Source organism: Canis lupus, chromosome 4 (assembly GCF_011100685.1).
Source record: "Canis lupus familiaris isolate Mischka breed German Shepherd chromosome 4, alternate assembly UU_Cfam_GSD_1.0, whole genome shotgun sequence".
Lineage (NCBI taxonomy): Eukaryota > Metazoa > Chordata > Mammalia > Carnivora > Canidae > Canis > Canis lupus.
The window spans coordinates 8,863,381-8,886,203 of record NC_049225.1 but is presented as its reverse complement, the minus strand read 5'-3'; the positions used below and the strand labels follow the sequence as shown (position 1 = coordinate 8,886,203).

At 41.2% G+C, this 22,823-nt stretch overlaps 1 protein-coding gene across 10 annotated transcripts in view; it reads right to left on the bottom strand.

Moving 5' to 3' along the window:
- Positions 1 to 275: 275 nt before the first annotated feature.
- TTC13 (tetratricopeptide repeat domain 13) overlaps positions 276 to 22,823 on the bottom strand; it is an 80,290-nt gene continuing 57,742 nt past the window's right edge. For 3 of the 10 annotated variants that reach the window (XM_038533925.1, XM_038533929.1, XM_038533931.1), the window contains 10 exons: positions 22,424 to 22,556; positions 21,290 to 21,382; positions 18,754 to 18,837; positions 17,889 to 17,973; positions 10,984 to 11,093; positions 8,627 to 8,762; positions 7,496 to 7,575; positions 4,705 to 4,783; positions 4,476 to 4,555; positions 2,274 to 3,053 (listed from right to left, as the gene is read on the bottom strand). In XM_038533925.1, coding sequence (XP_038389853.1) covers positions 2,939 to 3,053; positions 4,476 to 4,555; positions 4,705 to 4,783; positions 7,496 to 7,575; positions 8,627 to 8,762; positions 10,984 to 11,093; positions 17,889 to 17,973; positions 18,754 to 18,837; positions 21,290 to 21,382; positions 22,424 to 22,556 — 995 coding nt within the window. In that variant the 3' untranslated portion in view covers positions 2,274 to 2,938. Of the gene's footprint in view, positions 1,008 to 2,273; positions 3,054 to 4,475; positions 4,556 to 4,704; positions 4,784 to 7,495; positions 7,576 to 8,626; positions 8,763 to 10,983; positions 11,094 to 17,888; positions 17,974 to 18,753; positions 18,838 to 21,289; positions 21,383 to 22,423; positions 22,557 to 22,823 lie in introns of those variants that run through there. The other 7 variants (XM_038533926.1, XM_038533930.1, XM_038533932.1 and 4 more) reach the window with 4 other exon arrangements.

Sequence of the window (22,823 nt, the reverse complement as noted above, 5' to 3'; positions counted from 1 at the left end):
AAAACAAAACAAAACAAAACATGGTGGTCTTATTTCCTCAGAATGATCAAAAGGTTTTTTTTATTTTATTTTTATTTTATTTTTTTTGATCAAAAGGTTTTGATAGGAAATTTTAAAGATAAAAGCAAACCAAATTCTATTTTTTTTTTAAAGATTTTATTTACTTATTCATGAGAGAAACAGAGAGAGATAGAGAGGCAGAGACACAGGCAGAGGGAGAAGCAGGCTCCATACAAGAAGCCCGATGTGGGACTTGATCCTGGAACTCCAGATTCATGCCCTGAGCCAAAGGCAGACGCTCAACCCCTAACCCACCCAGGTGTCCCCTTTTGTTTTACAAAAGAAATGTATGTTTTTGAAAACAGCTTTAAACAGAGAATAACTTGTACAAGGGAACTCTGAGTTTTAGGTGCAATTTTTCAATTTAATTGAAGAGGTGATAGGAGGACTTTAAATATCTTGATATAAAAATGCATTCCAAATCTTGTGATAAGAGCCCTGAAAGATGGGAATGGGAGCACCAGTAGTTAGTACCTTCTTGGCCACCAAACAGAATTACATGTAGTATTTTGTTCAGACCACAGTCAACTTGGCCTGAGTATTTTGGGACTCAGGGCAGAAGATGGAATGTTTTCTCAAAACATCTTGAAGTCACAGAATTTAGCATGTTGGTACTTCTGATGATGTGATAATCACCGTATCTGAATGAGGAGAAACTGGGCTATCTAAATAAAAATTGAAATGTAGGAATTTGGAGTTGATAAACCAAATTTCAAGAAAAATACGTTCTAATTCTGGGGCTTAGACATATTGTGATATTTTAGAAAAGTCAGCAGGTGTCTGAGTGGCTCAGCCAGTTAAGTGTCTGACTCTTGGTGTTGGCCTAGGTCGTGATCCGATGGGTCGTGAGATCCCTCCTGGCATGCGTGGGGCTCTGCACTCAGCAGGGGATTTGCTTGAAGTTTCTCTCCTCTGTCTCTCACCCCACTCATGCATGTGTACTCTCTCTAAAATACATAAATAAATCTTACAAAAAAAAAGAACAACAACAACAACAACAAAAGAAGGATAGCAGGTGCCTGGGTAGCTCCGTTGGTTAAGCATCTGCCTTCAGCCCAGGGCATGATCTCAAAGTCCTGGGACTGAATCCATCATCAGGCTTCCTGCTCAGCGGGGAGTCTGCTTCTCCCTCTCTCTCTGTCCCTCCCCATTGCTTGTCTTTCTCTTTAATAAATAAGTAACATCTTAAAAAAAAAAAAAAAAAAGAGGGCAATTCCCTTATTGATTTGCAATCCTGCACATCTCTGGATACAGCTCTTTTGTGGTTTCAAAAGTCTTCAGGTAGAGCAGTTTAGTCAAAAGCAGAAAGGGGAGAGCACAAAGAAATGTAACCGATACCCAGAGACTTAGCACGGTGCCATGTTATGTATTCTTCCCGTCTTAAGCCCAAAAATTGAATCTTTGGTCCTGGAGACCACAGTGGGGCAGGGCAGGTCCTGGGCTCAGACAGGACTGGCTGCAATCAGCACCAGGGCATTAACAGCTCGGTGTCTTTAGAGAATCAGTGCCCTCTCAGATCTCAACTCTTTTCATTTCACCTGTAAAATGAAAACGGACCCTTGTCCTTGGTGAGCACAATACTAGTCTCAGGAGAAAACTGAGCTGTGGGTGTGAAATCTGTTCATAAGATGGGGGTGTGCCTGACAACTGGGATCATTATTCCCTTTCCTCCTATGAGACAAGAACAGGAGCCACACTTGGTGGCTATTGTGAAGCACATGCCAGTACTTGGATGGGCAGGTGTCCAAATGGCAGGTCATCTTGATCAAACGGCCATGTTCTAACAGATAACTGCTCACATCCAGTGTTGTAAAACTCCCCACGAGCACCAACGCCCTGAGGCACAGATGTGTTATCCTAACGTGAGATTTCAAGACAAAAACTAAACAGCAGAAAGCAGTGAATAGTTTAATTCTTTAACAAAAACTGAAGAAAAATGAAAATGATTTGGAAACGGCAACAATTTGGGGGACCTGGCTGGCTCAGTCAGAAGAGCATGTGACTCTTGATCTCAGGGGTCATGAGTTCGAGCCCCATGTTGGGTGTAGAGATTACTTGAATAAATAAAATTTTAAAAAAGGAAATGGTAACAATTTAATGAACCCATTTAACTCACTGTCATTTACCCGGTCTTGGGGAAAAAATAATTAATAATTTTCTGGATGTTCTTACACCTGAAAGTAAACTAGTTCACAAAATAAAAACATACATAATCCAGTGTCAAAAACTGGTGATTTATAGAAATCACCCCTCGTTTATTTTTTCCAACACAGAGAAAAAAAAAAAACCATTGTTCAATAATTCAATGTTTGGGTCACTGGCAAATACTGTCTGCATCATTCAAAACAAATGTTCCTGGCGGTGAACTCTGTGGCACGTGATGACAGCTGACAAATCTTCCATCGTTCAAATACAACAAAAAACCCACTCGTGAAGATTATGTGAATGAGAAACACAATGCCCTATCACAATGTGCATAAAAAGGTCTTTGAAAAATATCCAAACCTTTCAAGGGATGAAAACACTTCTGTTTTGTTGTTGGTTTTGTCCCTTTTAATGATTAATTTTTGGTTTTTGAAGTCAACATTTTTGCTGTGAGGAAGGAGTTGTAGGGCTTTGTAAGTGGAAACCAACAAGGCCACTGGTTACTACACACTTTCCTACCCCAACTTAGAACTTTTTTCCCCAAAAAAACCTCTTTCATGATTCTTGTTATGGTTCAAAAAAGTAAAGAAAATGATTTCAAGTATTCAATTCCTATCAAAAATTGGTATCAAAAGTAATAAAGGACCTAGTTTTTTTTATAATTCCATGTTTTAAAAAATAACTTAAGAAGCAAGAGGTCCGGCCCTTTACTTATATAAATACCACAGCGTAACTAGAGTTTCTTAAGACAACGTGGAGAGGAGTCAGTGTTTAGCACCTCAATCATTGATCTTAATGTTGGGAACGTCTCTGACACAGATGGGAGCATCTTATAGGAAGGTGAAATACTGGAAAAGAAAAACACAAAGAAGGAACATGAAAATTAACACAATTTTATGAAAAAGGCATTATTCCTATTTTAATAGTCTCTTTCCAAGGACCCCATATGTATGCTGTGAGACAACTTTACAAAGGCAGCGAGGAGCTATGAACAGAACGAATGCTTCTGTGGCAGGGTACTTGATGTCTGGAGGATCACATAAGGAGCTGCTGGCTAGTTCAGCCAGAGTCTTCAGAAAGGAAAATTAATCTCTGTGGTCCACATGACAATATGCACACATGTCCTATTGGGGTGCACACTAGACCTGAATCAGAGACACAGGGTCCAGGCCAGCCTTGCTGCTTATGGGCTATGGTCCTTTCTCTGACCTCACTACCAGGGACAGTCTTCTTCCCTCACAGAGAGACCCTGAGCACAGAAAGAGATCATGCTAGAGGGCCATGCGACGTGACACCGGATAACGGGAGGCAGTTTTTTATTCATTCCTCATGGAACTGTTGAAAGGTTCACACTGCAAAACTATGGAAGAGACAGAAGCAAGCTGTTTGACCTAGTGGCCCTATTACTAACACATGCATGAGCCAGTAATCCTGAAGTGAGAATATACTGGGATGCGGTGTAATGGTTCGAAGTGATCATTACAAAGCTGATACACACCTGCACATTGCAAGAGTGCACTTGCACTCAGACTTCCTCTGATTTAAAAAGAGCACAAATGACCCAGCAATTTGTAGGGTGGCTGCTGTGTCCAATAGATGGGAAAGGCAAAATTGGATGGGGTCATGATAGGTAAAACACAGAGGAGGAACAAGAATACAGAAGGCCAGTGACATCTGCTTGTTTTTTGTTAACTGTTAAAGCATCTACAGGTTTAATTTCATCCAAATTTCCTAGAGACAAGAGCCAGGAAAGAGCAGAGTGTGCTAGACTTCTGAGGGTAGCTGCTGGGGATGATGTCTACTTAGTGTTTACGCACTCACACAGGTCCCTCGCCTACATCACAATGAAGTGCCACCATCTCAAAATCTACTGAGCAGTAAAAATGCGCTCCCACTCAGAGTAAGTCTAAAATGGGTCCAGCTTACAGTTTTCAAATTCCTTCCTGAATACTGAGCCTAAGAGTTGGGAAAGAGTAAATTAACCGAGAGAGATGAATACATGATTATACAAATAAGATCTGTGTAACTTTTCTTCCACAAACCAATTTCCTTGCTTTTTATTTTTTCTTAATTTTTAATCTGTAGACTCAGCCTTTCAAGGGTCTTGCACAACAGCAGAACATCTTAGCCTTGGAAAACTGGATTACATTCCTTGGAGAGTAAGAGCTCACGAAAGGCAGTGTACTCCCAGTACCACACAGCTCCAAAAGAAGCACGAAGCCCCCCACATACCTCCCTCATCCTTTTATTGATCATCACCAAGTAGTTACCTTTTTAGGTTCATCCAGCTTTTGGCTATTTTGCTAAAGGCCTCTGAACCAGGGGCTGTCATAGCTTCAAAGTCAACTAACTGAAAAAGAAAGAGATTTAGGGATGTAATTAACATGGGGGAGAGAGAGGCACTTTTAAATCTGTTTAACTTCTGCATCTTAACACAACAATCTGAGGGCTGGGATTTAAGCACATAGCTAACCATCTGCCTTACCAGCTTCAACATACCTTCCCTTTGGGGATCTTTCCTGCTACTTCTTTTCCACTTGCCATCAATGCTCCCACGATCACGGAGTAAGCTATTACACTATGTAAATAAAGAACAGTTACCAGTCAGTCCTGGTCTATGAACATGGATCAAGTGAAAAGCTCAGTATGTTCTAACATAAAAGATGAAATTTTCATCTTTTAAGGACTCTTTAGAAATTAAGCTAAAAAATATTTTCATGTCTTAAAAATATTTACTATTTACTACTAATAAATATGTTTATAGATTCACTATTTTTTTTAAATTTTTATTTATTTATGATAGTCACAGAGAGAGAGAGAGAGAGAGAGAGAGAGAGATAGGCAGAGACAGAAGCAGGCTCCATGCACTGGGAGCCCGACATGGGACTCGATCCTGGGTCTCCAGGATCACACCCTGGGCCAAAGGCAGGTGCTAAACCGCTGCGCCACGCAGGGATCCCTATAGATTCACTATTTTAAGAGTAAATGTGATCCAGAATATACTATTTTCCTGAGGAAAAAAAGGTGTTTCTTTTAATTAGGAGTTCTTCCTACTTGGTTTTTCTCTTCTTATGAAATCATCAATTGGAAGATGTGTCTGCTTCTATTCCAGCAACTTCACGAGGCTTGGCTTTCAAAATGCATCCATACAATATACTTTGTAACACAAACATATTTATCTTGCTGTTTAAGTATTAAAAACTTCGGTTCCCGGGCAGCCCGGGTGGCTCAGCGGTTTAGCACCGCCTTCAGCCCAGGGCGTGATCCTGGAGTCCCGGGATTGAGTCCCACGTCAGACTCCCTGCATGGAGTCTGCTTCTCCCTCTGCCTATGTCTCTGCCTCTGTGTGTGTGTGTGTCTGTCATAAATAAATAAATAAAATCTTTAAAACAAAAACAAAAACTTTGGCTCTCAAAAAAGAAAAGCAGAATACATTCTCAGAAGGTGCTACAGACTGACCCGAAAATTAAAGATATAAGTTTCCTTCCTGGCATATAACAGACTCACTCTTGGCTTCTGACATAACTATTACACACCGGCTGCGCGTGACCCTGGGCAAGGCACCCTGGGTGTAGATAGCAAAGAAAGCCTCCAGGTGCAGCGAGTCAAGCCCAGGAGTCGCCCTTGGAGAAGACACCGCAGAGGCCAGGGTGGGAGGGGGGTGGGGGTGGGGGTGACGCACACTGCATCTTCAGGGCCCTGGGGCAGGGTCCAGGGAGGCAGAGGGGAAGGCAGGGAGATGGCTGGCATGGAAGGAGAGCCCATGTGGACACGAAGGTATGAGGAAAGGCACAGAGGTGCCCTGGAGGGGTGGGGGGTGGGTGGATTTTGAGAAGCTCCACAGGGTAGTAAAAGGGCAGATAAAGGAGGGTGGTAGGGTACCTGGGTGGCTTAGTTGGTTAAGCATCTGCCTTTGGCTCAGGTTGTGATCCCAGGGTCCTGGGATCGAGTCCCACATTGGACTCCCTGCAGGAGCCTGCTTCTCCCTCTGCCTATGTCTCTGCCTCTCTCTCTGCGTGTCTCATGAATAAATAAATAAAATCTTTTTTTTTTTTTTTTAAAAGGAGGGTGGTGATGAAGCCAAGACAAACCAGGACAGGACATGGATGGGCACTGTGCCTGGGGCCACTAGGCTTGCACCTGAGCCAGCAGGTATAAAGAACCAGGGCAGATGCTGAACCTCTATAGTGTACACCTGAAGTCAATATAACACTGTATATTAACTATACTGGAATTAAAAAAAGAACCGAGGCAGAGAGGAGAAGAAGAAAATCCTGGAAGCATGAAGACAAGTCACAAAGGCACGGGGTGATGAGGGTCTGAGATATGGCGGTAGCTGTGAGCACGAGAGAGGCAGAACCAACAGGATCAGAGGCTGGACAGATGCAGGCTGTGAGGGGAAGAGGGCTGGTGATGAGAGCTATACTTTCCATATCGCCTCCTTCCTATGTCGCCAGGAGCCAGCAGGGCTGCCGCCAGGACGAATGGACCACTGCTGGGTATCTGCAGAGCGCCTGCGCCAGTGCTTGATACAGGAGGCAGGCGGAGGATGTAGGCACAGCATATATTCAGCGCACACACTAGTAACAGTTATGCTGGTATTACAATATCTATGCTCCTAGCTTGTATCCACACGTTTTTGATAGAGTAAAATTTACTATCACATTTAGAAGAGTTTCACTTTTAAAGTGTTAAAGATAAGAACATTCAAGTATATTATTTTAGCCCAAACATCTTAAATTCAAGTATATGCCAGCAACAGCGTATGCTGCTTCCATGATCTACTGCACATCGTCCTGGGTAACAGAGAAGAGACAGAAACCCAGGTTTTAATGACACCTAAGAAGCTCCTTCCTGATGGATTTGTAAATAGCAAGAATTGACTCACAATAGTAAAGATAGTACAGAATGGCTGGTGCGTGGAGGTCAAGTGATGGACAAAAAATTGGGGGGAAGAGGAGTAGAGGGGAGGGAATATTAGAACCTAAAATATAGTGAGTGCAGTGCATGCACACGCACATAGTAGGCCCTCAAGACATTTGTGCTGAATGAATGAATCCCCAGCCTGTAAAGTGTAAGCACACTATCTTAGAACAATCTTTCATAATTCTTTTCATGGTGTGGTAGGTCAAGGACATCATATCTGGGGGGATTTTGAAAAAAAAAAAAAAAACAAAAAACAAAAGAAGTTTCTTGCGATTACTTGTACTCACAGCCACAACAAGCAGTGCAAGCAAAAGAGAACATATTTTTCAATGTAAAAACTTTCAAATTATAGGCTATCACTCACCTGGATCCTCGAGAGAGTGGCATTAAATTATAAAAGTAATAAACTAAGGATAAGATTAAATTGCAAACAGCATCAGCCTCCTAGAAAAAAAAACATGCTCGTGAGTTTACTAGGTTATAAACTGTTTTTTTATGAGGTGACAAGACATAAGAATCATTCACCTCAGGAAGAGGATTATTTCATGTGTCTCCTACGGAAGCTACTTTCACATTCTTGGATATTTCATACTCCATGCTACCATTTTTTCCTAATGAAAGGGTATATATACAGTTCGGTTTAGAGCAATAGTTTCTAAGCTGTTTTAAAACTGAAACCTTTTCAGGGGTACCTGGGTGGCTCAGTCGGCTAAGTGACCGACTCTTGGCTTCAGCTCAGGTCGTGATCTCGAGGTCATGGGATGGAGGCCTGTGTTGGGCTCCATGCTCAGTGGGGAGTATGCTGGGGATTCTCTCTCTGCTCCTCCTTCCCCTCCCTCTTGCTCTCAAATAAATAAATGTATCTTTATACTGTTTAGTACCTAATATGGTTTCCCAAGATTCTGATAAGCACACCCTGTGCACTGAGATTTAGGTGATAGATATACTTAATTATGTAAAAACCTGGATGCTTAATTATAGGTTCAGAACTGATTAGACGCAATAGAAAGGAAATGACTTCCCAGGGGCCTTGGGCATCCACTCCCGAATGCGGGTGGAATGCCCACAATACTCTCAAGCACAGTGGCAGCTGCTGCCACAAAGGTGACAGGCCAGGTCCTGCCCCCAAGGAGCTCCCTCGAGTTGGGGTGGGACATGGAGGGAAGAGTCACAGGCAGCAAAGGCCCACTAAGTGTCACACAGGCCTCTGTCACGATGGACCAATATTTTCACTTCAATCCTGACAGAGCCCAGACTTAACCATATGACACAGTCACTATGTACATGTGTCATTTCCCTTTCTCAAATACTATCATTATTAAACACAGGAGTGTTTCTACAAGACTTTTAAAAAGAACTACTTGTAGGTCATCAGTGAAAGCCAATCTCAAGCATAAGATGTGTAATACCCGTGAACGGGTAGGGCGTTTTGAAAAGGTTGCAGGAGAATCCTGCACAGGAAGCACGGATAAAATGGAAAAAAACAAAAACCTACCCCAAATTCTGATGAAAGAATCAGTACTTTTCCTTTCGCTGTGAGGTCTTTATAAAGTGCGTCTATCTCAGCATGATAGAACTGTGTTCTTTCTTCTGTGGTTTGCGTTTCCACAGAGAACAGTATGTTGCCAATCCTAAAAATACAACAATGTGTGTCAAAGGCACATAATATACAATTCCAAAAGCCAGACATGGAGAGTAAAGAAAAAAAAGAAAGGCACTGGTATGCTGATGTGGCACAAGATACACCTGAGAACATGTCCTACCTTACTATAACTGCAGACAGATTGAGGCGTGTTCTGTAAGTAGGCAAGATTTTCATAAAATATGATATTTTGTTTGGTCTAACCATATGTATGTATTATAGGAGTTCAAGCTTCTACAGAAAGAAAACTACACGCAGTCAACAATGAATGCGTAGTAAATACTTTCTAGATAGCCACCCTATTATGTTTGAAGATCAGGAGCCAGAACCATGTGCAGAGAAAGGTCAGGGACTCCACTGTGTTTTTTTAAGCTTCTGCTGCACGCTAGCTCCATGCCAGGCTCTACGGAGACAAATTTGATGCAACAGGCATTTATTATAGAAATAAATAGTTCTTAGATCCCATGAAGAATTATTTGCATTGTATTCCATTTTATGGATATTGTAGAGGTTCTCCTACTAATTGTTTGTTATTGACCATTTAGAGTATTTCCCACAGCAGTTACTGAGGGAGGGAGAATTGAAGCTATGAATTATTATAAGACCATTAGCAGAGCGATCACACAGCTCGTCAACGTTCACCAGAAGATCAGGTCTAATTTGGAAGACATGGAAGACAACAGGAAATGCATTTCACAGGGGAAAAGGCCTGATATGAAAATTGGGGTGGGAGTGAGAGAGACTAAGAAACAGGAGGTGGGAGGTGATCTTGGGGGAACAGGCAACCCAGCTGAATTAACAGGCCAAACTCTGGCAGGAAAACAGTTTGGGAAAGCAGGAAATGTTGCAGGAGGCCATATTACCAAAGGCCTTGAGGGCCTGGCAGGGGAGCTGATCCTGGTAGCCACTGGCAATAGAGGGTATGGACTGGGGAGTTTAACACCCAGTGGAACGGAGTCTCTGGGACACTGACAAAACACTGGTAAGCCATCAGGCAACTGCGGATGGAGACATGAGGAGTTAGAGCTTAGAGCTAGAGGTGATGGATACAGTGGGACCATGGAGGAAAGAAGCCATGTTTCAGGGGAAGGAACTTTCCATACTCTCTCACACAGCCATCCCTTCTGCCTGGAGATTTCATCTGAGGAGCTCTAGATCTCATAAGCAGGTCATAAGTCACCAGATCTGGAAGCTGCTACGCTGGTGCCTACTCAGGGAGGTCGGTGTAGGTTTTCACAGAGAACTGGACAAAGAGACTCCTGTGGCTTGAGACTAAAAGCACCCGAGAAAGCTGGAGCCCAGAAGGCAGAGCCGTTGGGGGAGGGCAAGTCATAGCCTACGATGGAGCTGGCAGAAATCAGCTGGAGGTCCCACTGCAGAAATCATGATGCCCTGCAGGCCAAGCAACTGAGGATCATGTGCGGTGGGGAGGGCTCCACGTGGGGGAAGTGCAAGGTAACCCACCCCAAATTCAAGGGATACGAGGCTCCTACAAGAAGCCTGGGGTTCACATAGGAATTAGACTGGGTAATAAAAACAGTCACTGTGGGGCTATTTATAAAGTGAAAAATGGAAATACTCTAAATGGTCAATAACAAACAATTAGTAGGAGAACCTCTACAACATCCACAAAATGGAATACTATGCAATCACCACAAATGCTTACAAAAATAGGAGAAAATGTTCATGGTGAAGTAATGGTAAGATACAAAAGAAACAGGTTACAAAACAAGGTGTGGAGCATAACCTTAGTTTTTAAAGAAAGCAACTTAATGATTTTTAAAAATCTTTGCTTGTGTATTCTAAATTGTTCATAATAAAAGGCTGCACTACTCTCATATTAAAACTTGTATTTAAAAACTCTTACAATGGCCTTCAATCTGCTAATCTCTCATCTTTTTTCATTTTATCACTAAGTGTCACTCACAAGGAACTTTAAGAACAGAAGAACGCTTTTCACATTAGATACTATACTTAATATCTAGAAAGCTGTTAGATCCGGCTTGGTCAGAACATGTATTTGCTGGCATAATATTCTAAAAATCACATGAACAAAATAACTGGTTATAGCTTCACACTAGACCTTGATAATTTTCATCTCAGGATAAAACAAAAGCCAGGTAGGTCTCATCTCCCATGGCAACATCAGGCACACGGACACTTTCTGACACCAGCCTGCCTTTACGCCCACACTTAGGAAGCATACATACTTGTCTCCTGTAATTGTGATTGTGAATCCATCGTATTCCTTCCCTTGATCTTTGAGGCTGGGAACTTTTGTGTTCACCGTGAACCCATCCTTTGTTTTAGTATTAAACTGCTTTCAGGGAAAAAAAATTCACATTACTAGTGTGTAATTCACTGTAAACCCCCAAACACTTTTTTGTAGTGCTGACTCTGCCTTCCATGTTTTTAGAAAGGGTCACAGAAGTTCCTGATGCAAAAGGCCATGACCAGGCACACCTCCCTCTACAGTGACAGGGGATGCCTCTGCCTGTCCCCAAGGCCCCACACTCAGCAGGATCACTCCTAAGAGTACCCTTTGGGTTTTTCTCCTGTTCATCTTAATTGGCAGCACCTCGGATTCTTGGCAGAATGGCTGTACTCCAAATCCTGTAACTTAAAAAACGCCTTGTGCTCACGCTCATGCTCCTTCAAGGCAGTCTGATTTGTTCTGAAAAGTACTCAGAATTGTATTTGTCAACTGAAGAATTTCAAACATACACACACATCCACCAACTCTGCAGACCACAGAAAAGGAATTACATAAAGCCAAGGAATGGCCTTCGGGGTGATAAGTATTAAGGCAGTTTCAGATGCCAGCTTTTTAAAATATTTTTAACAAAACCAAAATGTCAATAAATAGATTTTGTCATTACTCCGGAAAAAAATCCTCCTCAGATTCAGTTATTTAGTGTTGCCAATCTTTTTTTTTTTTTTTTTTAAAGGACTGATAGACTTGAATAAGAAAACCAAAGATAAAACAGGAGGCTGTTTGTCACATAAGCCACTACGGGGGGGAAAGGTTGTCTAAAACCAGTAAGACCCAGCAGGTGGTCACGAACGATCCAGAGGAGGACCGGGAATGAGTGGACATGAGACACAGGTGATTACAGTCAGCATCAGGAATTGGAACAGGAATATCTTTCATGAAGAAAGGGCTTTTAGAGGAAGACATGTGTTACAGCTCATCTGATGCTCACACATACCAGGAAGAGAAGGCATAGTCTCCATCCTACAGGTGAGGGGCCCAGCCAGGAGGGGAGGTCCTGGCCCAAGTTACTGAGCAGGGAGTGGCGGCATGGGAATGTGAACCCAGGCCTTCATGACCTCCAGTCACATTATTTGCTAATAAGCTGCCTCAAGGGGAGCTGAGATATACAGTGTATATAGTTGACCTTGAACAACATAAGGGGTAGCAAACCCCCCCATCACAGTCAAAAATCCGTATATAACTTTGGACTCCCCAAAAACTCAACTGCTAAGCCTGCTGCTGACTAGGCTTACTGATAACATAAAAGGTTGAATACATATTTTGTATGTTGTATTCTACACCTGTATTCTTACAATAAAGTAAGTTAGAGAAAATAAAAGGTTAAGAAATCACAAGGAAGATACATTTACAGGACTGTACTGTATTTATTGAGAAGAATCCACATACATGTGGACCCACACAGTTCAAACTCATGTTGTCCAAGGGTCAGCTGTATTTTAACTTGGCTTTTCACCAAAAGTGTATTTCAGAGGAAGCTGTCATGGCATCACATTCCACCAAACACTTTAAAACCAAAGGTATTTATATACTTCTCTGCATGCCTTTTAAAAATACAAATATGCCCATAACCCCGGGTGAAAGCTAGGTGTCTAGTGCTGCAGAGGAGCAGGCATGTTCACCCCACAGTGGGACAGAAAGTGACTTCACCCCAGGAGGTTGGCCCCAGGCGGGCAATGCTTGGCGACTCTGCTGTACTCCCAGCAACACAGGCTTGGAGTCCACTATGCTTTTCTTTTAAAACAAAGACATCCATAAAACCTTAAAAACCCCCTACGCTGATTTGGCCTTCTACCAAACAGATTAAATGTAATGCCCAAAATATCAATAAGAAAGAGAAACATTAAAAACTGAGATGTGGGCAAGTGTTCGTTCTGGATGGTCTGTCCAATGGCCCACAGTGGAGCGGTCTGCCCTCTATGGGGCATCTGGGGAATTTGTGGGAGAGTCTGGTGGCTACAGCAAGGGGGGTTCCGTGGAGAACACTAGATGTCCCATCGTGCAGGGGACAGCCACACATCATGCGATTGACTTCCAATGCTCCCCTGGACTTCCATGTCGATAAAGAACCTGTTTATAATGTAATAATTACCTGGGCCAGATTCCATTTCACACTTGGACACTAAATATTTTAAGAGCTGGGTTTTTTTTTTTTTAATTTTTTTCTTTATTTAAGTAATCTCTACACCCAACATAGGGCTTGAACTACATAGTTTTAATACACACTGAATTTTCCATGATGGCAAATAGCATGTCCAACTGAGGAAAGAGGGCATTTGGCATTGTGTGGAAGTTTACTATTTCAAAAACCCCTTCCGCCACCAACACTGTGGCTCACGATACCAGAGCCAGCAAATAACGCACAGATGTGGGGCTGCATTTGTAGCTGTCAGGTTCAACACAACTTTACGAGCAGGTGTAAACAACCAGCTACTTTGTTATGGCTTCCTGTGAAGACATGCCTGAATGCTGACGTCCTGAACAACACACTGGGCTACCTATCAGACCTCCTTTATAGCACGATGGTGATGTTTTATTTAAAAAAATTTTTTTAAAGATTTTATTTATTTATTCATAGAGACACACACACAGAGAGGCAGAGATACAGGCAGAGGGAGAAGCAGGCTCCATGCAGGGAGCCTGACGTGGGACTCGATCCTGGGTCTCCGGGATCACACCCGACCAAAGGCAGCACAACACCCCCGAGCCACCTGGGCTGCCCGATTGTGATGTTTTAAATAATTTGAGTAGGTAAGATATAGTCTCTGTTAATTTCATTTGAGTGCACCAGGAAAGGGGCATCTGAACACGGTTACTGAGTTAATATCAGAGTGGTTTGGAGGAAGTTGAGAACCACGCCATCAGTTCATCAGACACTCCGATAACCCCAAGGTGAGGTCTGGCCAGAATCACTGCTCCTAGCAGACAGGAGCCTGGAATCTTGACCAGGTAAGAACTCACTCAAGTCCAGTGAGGCAGAAGTGGACTCTGGCGTACAGAGTACTAGCTCACTGCTTTGTTCATGACATGATGTTTCTTGGTTATTCCTTAGAAATGGATAGGCTCTGGGCCTACCAACTTTTAAAATTTTACTTGATGTAAATCAAACCTCTCTACTATAGCTACAAGGAGAACACTGATTCAAGTTTTATGTTAAAGTTCAAACCATTAAGTGGAAAAAATAAAATCCACCTGCTGTTGGCAAATCTTTGAGTAGTTATATTCCTGGGTAGATAAAATATTCATAAAATTAAAACTTAATGGATTACACTTTTAAACAATGTAATTTCTGTTCCCCTAAGTCTCCTTGATCTTGAATTACGCTGTTTCTGATATTAACATTGCCACACGCACATTTCCTTCCATTAGCATTTGCCTGGTATACTTTTTCTCCCTCCACTTTTTAAATGTTATCTTGTTAGGCATTGTCTCCTATAAACAGCACGTAGCTGGACTTTAAAACACCAATCTGAAATCCTCCATCCTTCACTACGGGATCAATTATAATGCCACACTGACTTGTCACTGCCATTATGTGCATTTCTTACCCGCCCTCCTCTTTTTTCCTCCTTTTTGAGTTAAACTGACTTTGTTGTCTTTATGCCTTTCCTTCCCTTCTAGGGATTTAGAAGATTATACGTCTTATCTCTGTTCTTGCAGTGTTTGCCTTCAAATTTTTAATATAGATATTTAAACATGTCTTTTCAATATCATGGGTTAGTCAGTGATTGTATTCTCTCATGGAAAAAACGAATACCTTGGTAACAGTTTTACTTCCTTTCTCTACTTCCTTCAACTTCTAATGTTGATATTATCTAGTACTTTAATTGCAGATATCTATATTTTTTTGACTACAGGAATTCATTTCATTGGCTTATTTGTTCACCACAATTTCTTATATCTGATGTTTTCTTCTTTCTTGGGCTTATTTTGTGAAAGTACATATGTCCTTTAATCATTTTGACAGAAAATCTAGGCTTGATGAAATTCCTAAATGACTGTTTGAAACTGTTTTTATTTGACCCTCACACCTGAACACTGGAACAGTGGGTTCAAATAAATTTCCCTTCATTGTCTTCTAGAATCCATTATTGCTGGAGGGAATTGGGACATCCATAGAATTCTCCTTGCTTAGTACTCTTTTCTGGAAGCTTGAAGATGTTCTTTTTATCTTTGTGTGTATTAAAATATACATAACATAAATTTGCCACTTTAACCATTTGGGAATGGCATTAAGTACATTCACATTGTTTGCAACCATCACCACCATTCATCCACAGAACTTCCCAAATAGAATCTTCGCCCCCCATTAAACACCAACTCCCCATTTTCTCTCCCGCCAACCCCTGGCAGCCACCATTTTACCTTTTGTCTCTATGAATTTTACTCTCTAGATACCTCATGAGTGGAATCATAGGGTATTTGTCCTTTTGCAACTGGCTTATTTTATGCAATATAATGTCCTCAAACTTCATCCACATTATAGCATGTATCACAATTTCCTTCCTTCTCAAGACTGAATATTCCATTGTACAGCTAGAACACATATTATTTACTCATTCATCCATTAATGGACACTTGAGTTGCTTCTACCTCTTGGCTACTATGAACAATGCTGCCATGAACATGGGTGTATAAACAATCTTTTCAAGTCACTGCTTTCAATTCTTTTGAACACAGAGTTGTGTTCAACTAGAAGTGGAGTTGTTGAAGTGGAGTTGTTGGGTCATAGGCAATTCTATGTCTAATTATTCTGAGGAACTCTCTTTAACCTTGAAGTCCCCCAATTTTTTTCTTTTGAAAATTTTATTTTTTAATTTATTCTTTTTTTAATGTCCATCACCCATCCTCCTGCCCCCTCCCCTCCAGCAACCCTCAGTTTATCTCCTATTATTAAGAGTCTCTTATGGTTTGTCTCCCTCTCTGATTTTAACTTGTTTTATTTTTTTCTTCTTTTCCTCTATGATCCTCTGTTTTGTTTCTTAAGTTCTGCATATGAGTGAGATCATGTGATAATTGTCTTTCGCTGATTGTGAAGTTCCAGAATTCTATCAGAATGGGTCCAGGTGTCAATGTTGAACATCATGCTGAACATGCAGGGGGCCCCAAACTGATCTTTTCAGCTCTCTACAAGCTTTCCTTCCCTGTCTTGTCGATTAATTGCTGTGCTTATCTTCCTTCTCTCCTTTCAGGATTTCTATTAGATAGGTCCATTCTTTATCTTCTGTGTTCATTGTCACTCATAGTTTATATTTGTCTTTTTACATACTACATTCTGAAAGAATTTATTGGTTTGATCTTCTAGCTCATATATATTTGATATTCAGCTGTCTTTAATGTACTAGTCTAACTATCTGAGTTTTTTTTAATTTATGAGAATTATATTTCTTTTCTATTGCTTTTATCTGTCTATCATATGATACTGGCTCAAATCTCTCAGGAAATTAACTTATGTACTTTCTATTGAGATAAAATTTACATACAATGAACTTCACATGTATAAGTCAATGCATTTTGACAAATATACACACCCATGTACCCATTTATTTCATAAAGATACAATGTATTGCCATCATTCTAGAAAGTTTCCTCCTACTCCATTAAGGTAAATCTCACTCCTCATAAACCATCATTGTTCCAACATCTATCCCCATAGATCAAACTTCTTATAAATGGAATCATACTCTTTCGTATGTGGCTTCCTTTGCTCACCATCATGTTTCTGAGGTTCATCCGGGTTGCTGTGTGTAGCCGTCCCCTTTCTCTGTTTTGTTACTGAGTAGTGTTACACTGCTGGCCTCCCCTGAGAAATGATGGCAGACTCTTGTAAAATTTCTTGATCTGGAAGACAGCCTCTGGGCAAGGAAAGCTGAGAACTGGCACACGAACTTTGGGCCATGTACAAAACCCAACTTTGACTTCATTCGCCATGTAGATAAAGGGGGCGGGACCCCCACCTGGGTCCCTACTGGGCCTCACGATGAGACTGTGGATGCCACAAAGCCTTGTTCTCTGTTCAGCATCCTGCTAAATGAACCAAATGCTGGATTATGTTTTGTAAGCTGATTACCAGTTTGAATCTGAGACCACTGACTTTTGGGTCCTCCAATCTTCTTTTGGTTTTTCTATAGTTTCCGTGTCCCTGCTGAGATTCTTCTTCATTGTATTCATGTTTTCCTTTAAGGCCTTGAACATGTTTTGAAGCAAAGACTTAAAAGAGCTAATTCCAGGGCTCAGTTGGTTAAGCGTCTGCCTTCAGCTCAGGTCATGATCTCGGGGTCCTGGAATCAAGCCCTGCTTCAGGCTCCCTTCTCGGTGGGGAGCCTGCTTCTCCCTCTTTTTCTGCTCTTCCTGACTGCTCAGGCTCTCTCGGGCATGCTCTTTCTCTCTCTCAAGTAAATTTTTAAAAAAAAAAAGCTAATCCCAACTTCTGGATCACCTTGGGGTCTAAACTGCTTTTATTTTTCAAAGGTTAGTCACGTTTTCCTGCTTCTTCATTTATCAAATAATTAAGAAATCTAGATCATGTTTCCTTCCTTTCAAGGGTATTGAGTTTTGTTTTGGCAGGCAGTCAAATCACTAGCAGATCCATTTAATCCTTTCAGGCTTGTGTTTTTTTCTCTGTTAGGATGATCTATTTAGAAACTGCCTTTGTCCCAGGATATGAACCTTATCTTAGGTGGTCTTTCATCTATAGTGTGTCCTTTCTGGAGTTGTAATGAAATACTTATAGCATAATATTAATAAACATGCATTTAACAGTTATGAGTTCTTTTTAAAAAGTGCTCTGGTTTCTTTGTTTTTTCCTAAAAACACCTCAGAGAATTTGGATGATAAACTTACCTTCATAATTGGAAGAAGGTCTTCTACTTTGTGTACCTTTTCCAGAGCTTCTCTAACTTCCAACAATCCTTTAGGATTATTAGCTCTTAAAAAGAGAGAGACAGAGAGGGAGATGGCAACTAAAATTAATAGAGAAATGTAATAGTTAATTACATTAACTGCTATTTCCTTTAATTTAAATACATCATCCTCAATTATGAGCTCAATATTCAAATGGTGGGCCAGACCAAAAGTTTCTAGACAATGGGATGGTTTGATCTTAATGAATTTAGAGCTGCATATAAGAATTAAGAAAACAGGTAACAGCCCATCTGGAAGGTGAAACAGGGAAAAGCAGAAGGGATTGTTAGCCTATGTTTGTATATACATGTATGGCTCTTAGATTGGCCACAAAAGCTTGATTCTCCTATGCTATCTCTGAAATTAGAAGTGAATTTTTTTTTCTTTTCTAAAGTTGCTCAAATGGAAGTACCCTGTTAGGTTTTTATGCCAACTTTACATTTACTTGTAGATAACTATCTATTCAGAAATCTTTTTCCCCCATTGTTTTTCAGTATTATATCTCTATCATATGGCCTTTCAGGTCAGGGAGAATGAACATTATGGCTGAAATTCCTAATAAAGAAACTCAAAGAAATGCCTCCTACTTTTTAGAGTAAAGAGATGAGAAAAGTCACAATATTGTAAGATTAAAAGGTTGTCATTACTGGAAGGTTTTATAGGCTTTGTGATTCTAAACACTATAAATACTTGATGTACCTTGTTTAGTCTTTCAGTAGGCTTAGTTTTCAAGTTTCGCAAATATAACTAATGTAAAATGTATCAAAGCTAGTCGTTACTATGAAAAAGAAAATTGAAGGATTACCCATGATAAACAAGAATTCTATCTTTAATAAAATGAAGGATCTTCTCAAAATATTCCAGGTATCTCATGTTAATCACCTGACCCCTGGAAGAAAAAAGAATTAAGAATCTTTTTACAAAGGAATATATCCGAAACCAGAGAGAGCCATGAGAATAACGTTAGCAAAAAGGTTTGCAAAATTTGCCTGTTTGCAACCAATGAATGGAACAAGCAAAGAACTGTCTCAGCAAGATTGCTCGTCAGCTTTTGTAGCTTTTTCTGGTAGGAAACACCAAATTCAGCCTTGGAGATGCCAAAATGGGAAGAAAAATCCTCAAGTACTTATATGATATTCAGACTTTTATAGTAATTTCCTTTTATGAATTTTTTCACTTTTTCTCCTTGCCCTTGATTTCTTCCCATAGCATGATCTGCTACCAGTCCTCCTTGTAGACTAGCTCACACACAGCCTTCATCTCCTCTGCCCACTCTAAATATTATTTCACCCACATTTCTATCCCCACCTCTGAGTTTTAAAACTCTCTCCCAAAACTTCATGTATAGCCAACATGCTGATGTACACATCCAACTGACATGTGTCTAACACGTATGCACCCAGTTGCTCCCTGGGCATCACTCCCTGGATTCACTAGAGTCACCTCAAGTCCATAATTGTGAACAGGAAGTCACTTCTGTACCCTGCACCACCCCCGGCTCCATCACCAACATGGCCACCTACCTTCTGTCCTACTGTCACCCAGGCTGTTGGAAGGACCAGGCACCTGAGCCAGAGGACCGCCTCCCTTGATTCCCCATGCTCTCCCCGATTTCCAACCCACCACCAGTGTCCCTGACTCAACATCCTCAGTATCCGTCTCGTCCCCTCCCGCTCACTTCCACAAAGCTCTCCAGATCTGCCACTCATTCACCTGAATTATTACACAACTTTCCAGCCATTTCCCTTCCCTCCAGAGTCACCACCCTCTCACCTATTCTGCCACCTACAGCCAAAGTGATCATCTGAAGGTGCAAATCTGCTCTGTCATTTTTCTGCTTACGATCTCTGAATGATCTCTGAACAGCTCGCCATCATCCTTGGGGGGGGGGGGGTGGACAAAAAAGCCTTAAGTGGGATACAAAGTTATTTATATTTTGGTCCCTGCCTGTCTTTCAAGGCTCAATTTCTGATACTCCTTTAATTGCAAACTAATCACGAGTCGTAATGAATGAGTCATACTTTCCTGACCACGCCTGACTCACCTGTGGGTCCACACCTCATCCACCTCTCCACTTCCCATCCTCCCAAACAGTTCAAGCATCACCTAAAAGCTAGATTGGACACCACTCTTCTGTGTCCCCCTGGCATCCTGTACACATGACCACCATTACTCTGAACACAATACATAACAGTTCACCAGTCTGTCTTTAGTAAGCTACATCACTAGACAGTGGCCTTCAACTAAAGCCAGCTGAGTCTACCTTATAAATGTCACAAATTATTCTGTAAGAAACAGGAACACACAAGTCACAAGAAGAAAAGAAATTTATTTTCTAAAACATAAAGAAATGTATAAATGACATTTCCATTAAACTTAAATGTCAGAGCTGTAATAAATGATATTTTGATTCAGGCTTCTGGATATAGAAGCAATTTACACATGACACATTTGTAAATTTTATCTAAAACTAAATCCATGGGCAGCCCAGGTGGCTCAGCGGTTTAGTGCCGCCTTTAGCTCAGGGCATGATCCTGGGGACCCGGGATCAAGTCCCACATCAGGCTCCCTACATGGAGCCTGCTTCTCCCTCTGCCTGTGTCTCCGCCTCTCTCTCTCTCCCTCTGTGTCTCTCATGAATAAATAAAATCTTCAAAAAAAAAAAAATAAATAAATAAATACAACTAAATTCATGGCTCCACTTGAAGCTGATTTTCTTTTTTTTTTTTTTTTTTGAAGCTGATTTTCTTTAATATTTTCTCATTATTTATTTAGAGGGTGGCTAAGCACATGAAGGTGGCTAAGTCCATGTCCCTAATTTGCACAGCTTCTGGACAAAGCAGAAGCTCTCCCATTAACCTGGTTCACCCTTTCGGAAAGGCTTAGCTACCAAAGTGTTACTGAACGAAATCCTCTGTATGTTGGGGTTTTGGAGATGGGATAGGGGAGCCCTACCCCCACCTGTTCAAGAATTCTTTGGGCCATGCAACACTCTCAGGATATTATGGTAAATGTAACGTTCTCCATATAATTACTTCCTGTGATATTTTTAGGACGCTTTAAAGACTGACATCCTAAGCAAATATCTGCAGTCTTTCCTCCAACTGAGCTGTCATTGAGAGAAGAGCCAGGAGAAGGAGGATGGCCTGTACTGTATTTATTTCTTCGTGCAACCGGATTAGCTGAGAAGAACGTAGGCAGGATCCTGCAGGTGCAGAGCTGATCTGTGTATACCTTTGCCAAAAGGTCACCAGGAAAGGAGCAAGGGTTGCTCATGGTCTCCATGACCTATTTAGAATAAACTCCTGTGAAAATGGGAAAGATGCACAAAAGGTTCCTACCTGATTAAATTGATGTGGTTGTTAAAACCTCTGCTAAGGCTTCGTGCTGGCATCTGATCTAACCACAACACTGGCTGGTCTGGGTCAGCAATTCTGTAAAACAGAGCTTGTTAAAGACAAAGACCTTATAAAACCTATAAACATTCAAAAGCATGAACAATAAAACATGAGAAGTCTTTGTAAAAACGAGGAGAAAGCCGTTGCTCAGTCCGTTACATCTAAAAATATGCAACACCACCCTGCAGATTCCAAATAGACCAAGTACTACTAATTGGACCAAGTAGTAAGTCCATACAGGTTTACTAGAAGGGCAGTATTTATCCCATATAAATGAATATCAATGGTTTCCCCCACTAAACTATAGCTGGTTAGGTGGGCACACACTCCAATGTCAAAGGACTGGTACACCAAAGTTCATTTGAAGGTACCATGGATCATGACATACTCTTTCAAAGAGACTGCTTTTGCCCAAACACTTCATTTAAAAATATGCTTGGAAATTTGATAGCACTCAATCCCTATATTTAATAAATATTAGTTGAGTGTATTTCTTTTTTTTTTTTTAAGATTTTATTTATTCATGAGAGATACAGAGAGAGAAGCAGAGACATAGGCAGAAGGAGAGGCAGGCTCCTGCAGGGAGCCGGATACTGGAAATGATCCCAGGACCCCCGGATCACACCCTGAGCCGAAAGCAGACGCTCAACTGCTGAGCCACCCAGGCTTCCCTACTTGAGTAATTTCAAAGAATAATAATGCCCGCAATTTCTGACAAACTGAAGACAGGAAAATGTAACTTATAAGGCCTACTGTTAGTGAACAAAACAGGACTCAAAACCTGTTAACTAAGTGGGAAGTACAGGCTTTCAGTTATGAAAATAAGTCACGGGGATGGAAGGCACAGCACAAGGACCACAGTTAGGGATGCTGTAACACTATGTGTGGGACAGATGGTAGCTACACTTGTGTGAGCATGGCATAATGTACAGACTCATCGGATCTTTATGCTGCACACCTGAAACTCATGTAATACTGCACATCAACTATACTATTCAAAAACCTGATAACTAGAGAAGGTTTCTACTGTTTTACAATGATAAGGCTTCTAGTTTATTTTCACTTAAAGATTAGTACCGTCTCCACTTTACTGCAATGTCAAACATGTCTCTCCACTGCATTAGCCGTGTTTTCCCATTCATTCGAACTTTCGAATTGGTCCATGTACGCTGTACAGCTTGCATGACCTCTAACGCTGCCAAACCCATGGCTAAAAGAAGGAGATATTGGAAAAACAAGAGTTGGTAAGTACATGTCAGAGGAACTGATTTTCACCCACTTTACAGAGTCTCGGTGATAACTCCACAGTCATTGTAGAAAGAAAGAATCCTAAGTATTGGTGATTCAACAAGACCAGAGATCCATTACAATCGTGATGGTCCTAATAAAACTAAAATCTCCTGTGGAAACTAGAAGCACCCCCAAAGTTGTCTCCTCCCAGCTCCGCCTCCTAACAAAGCAACTGGAGGTTTAAATT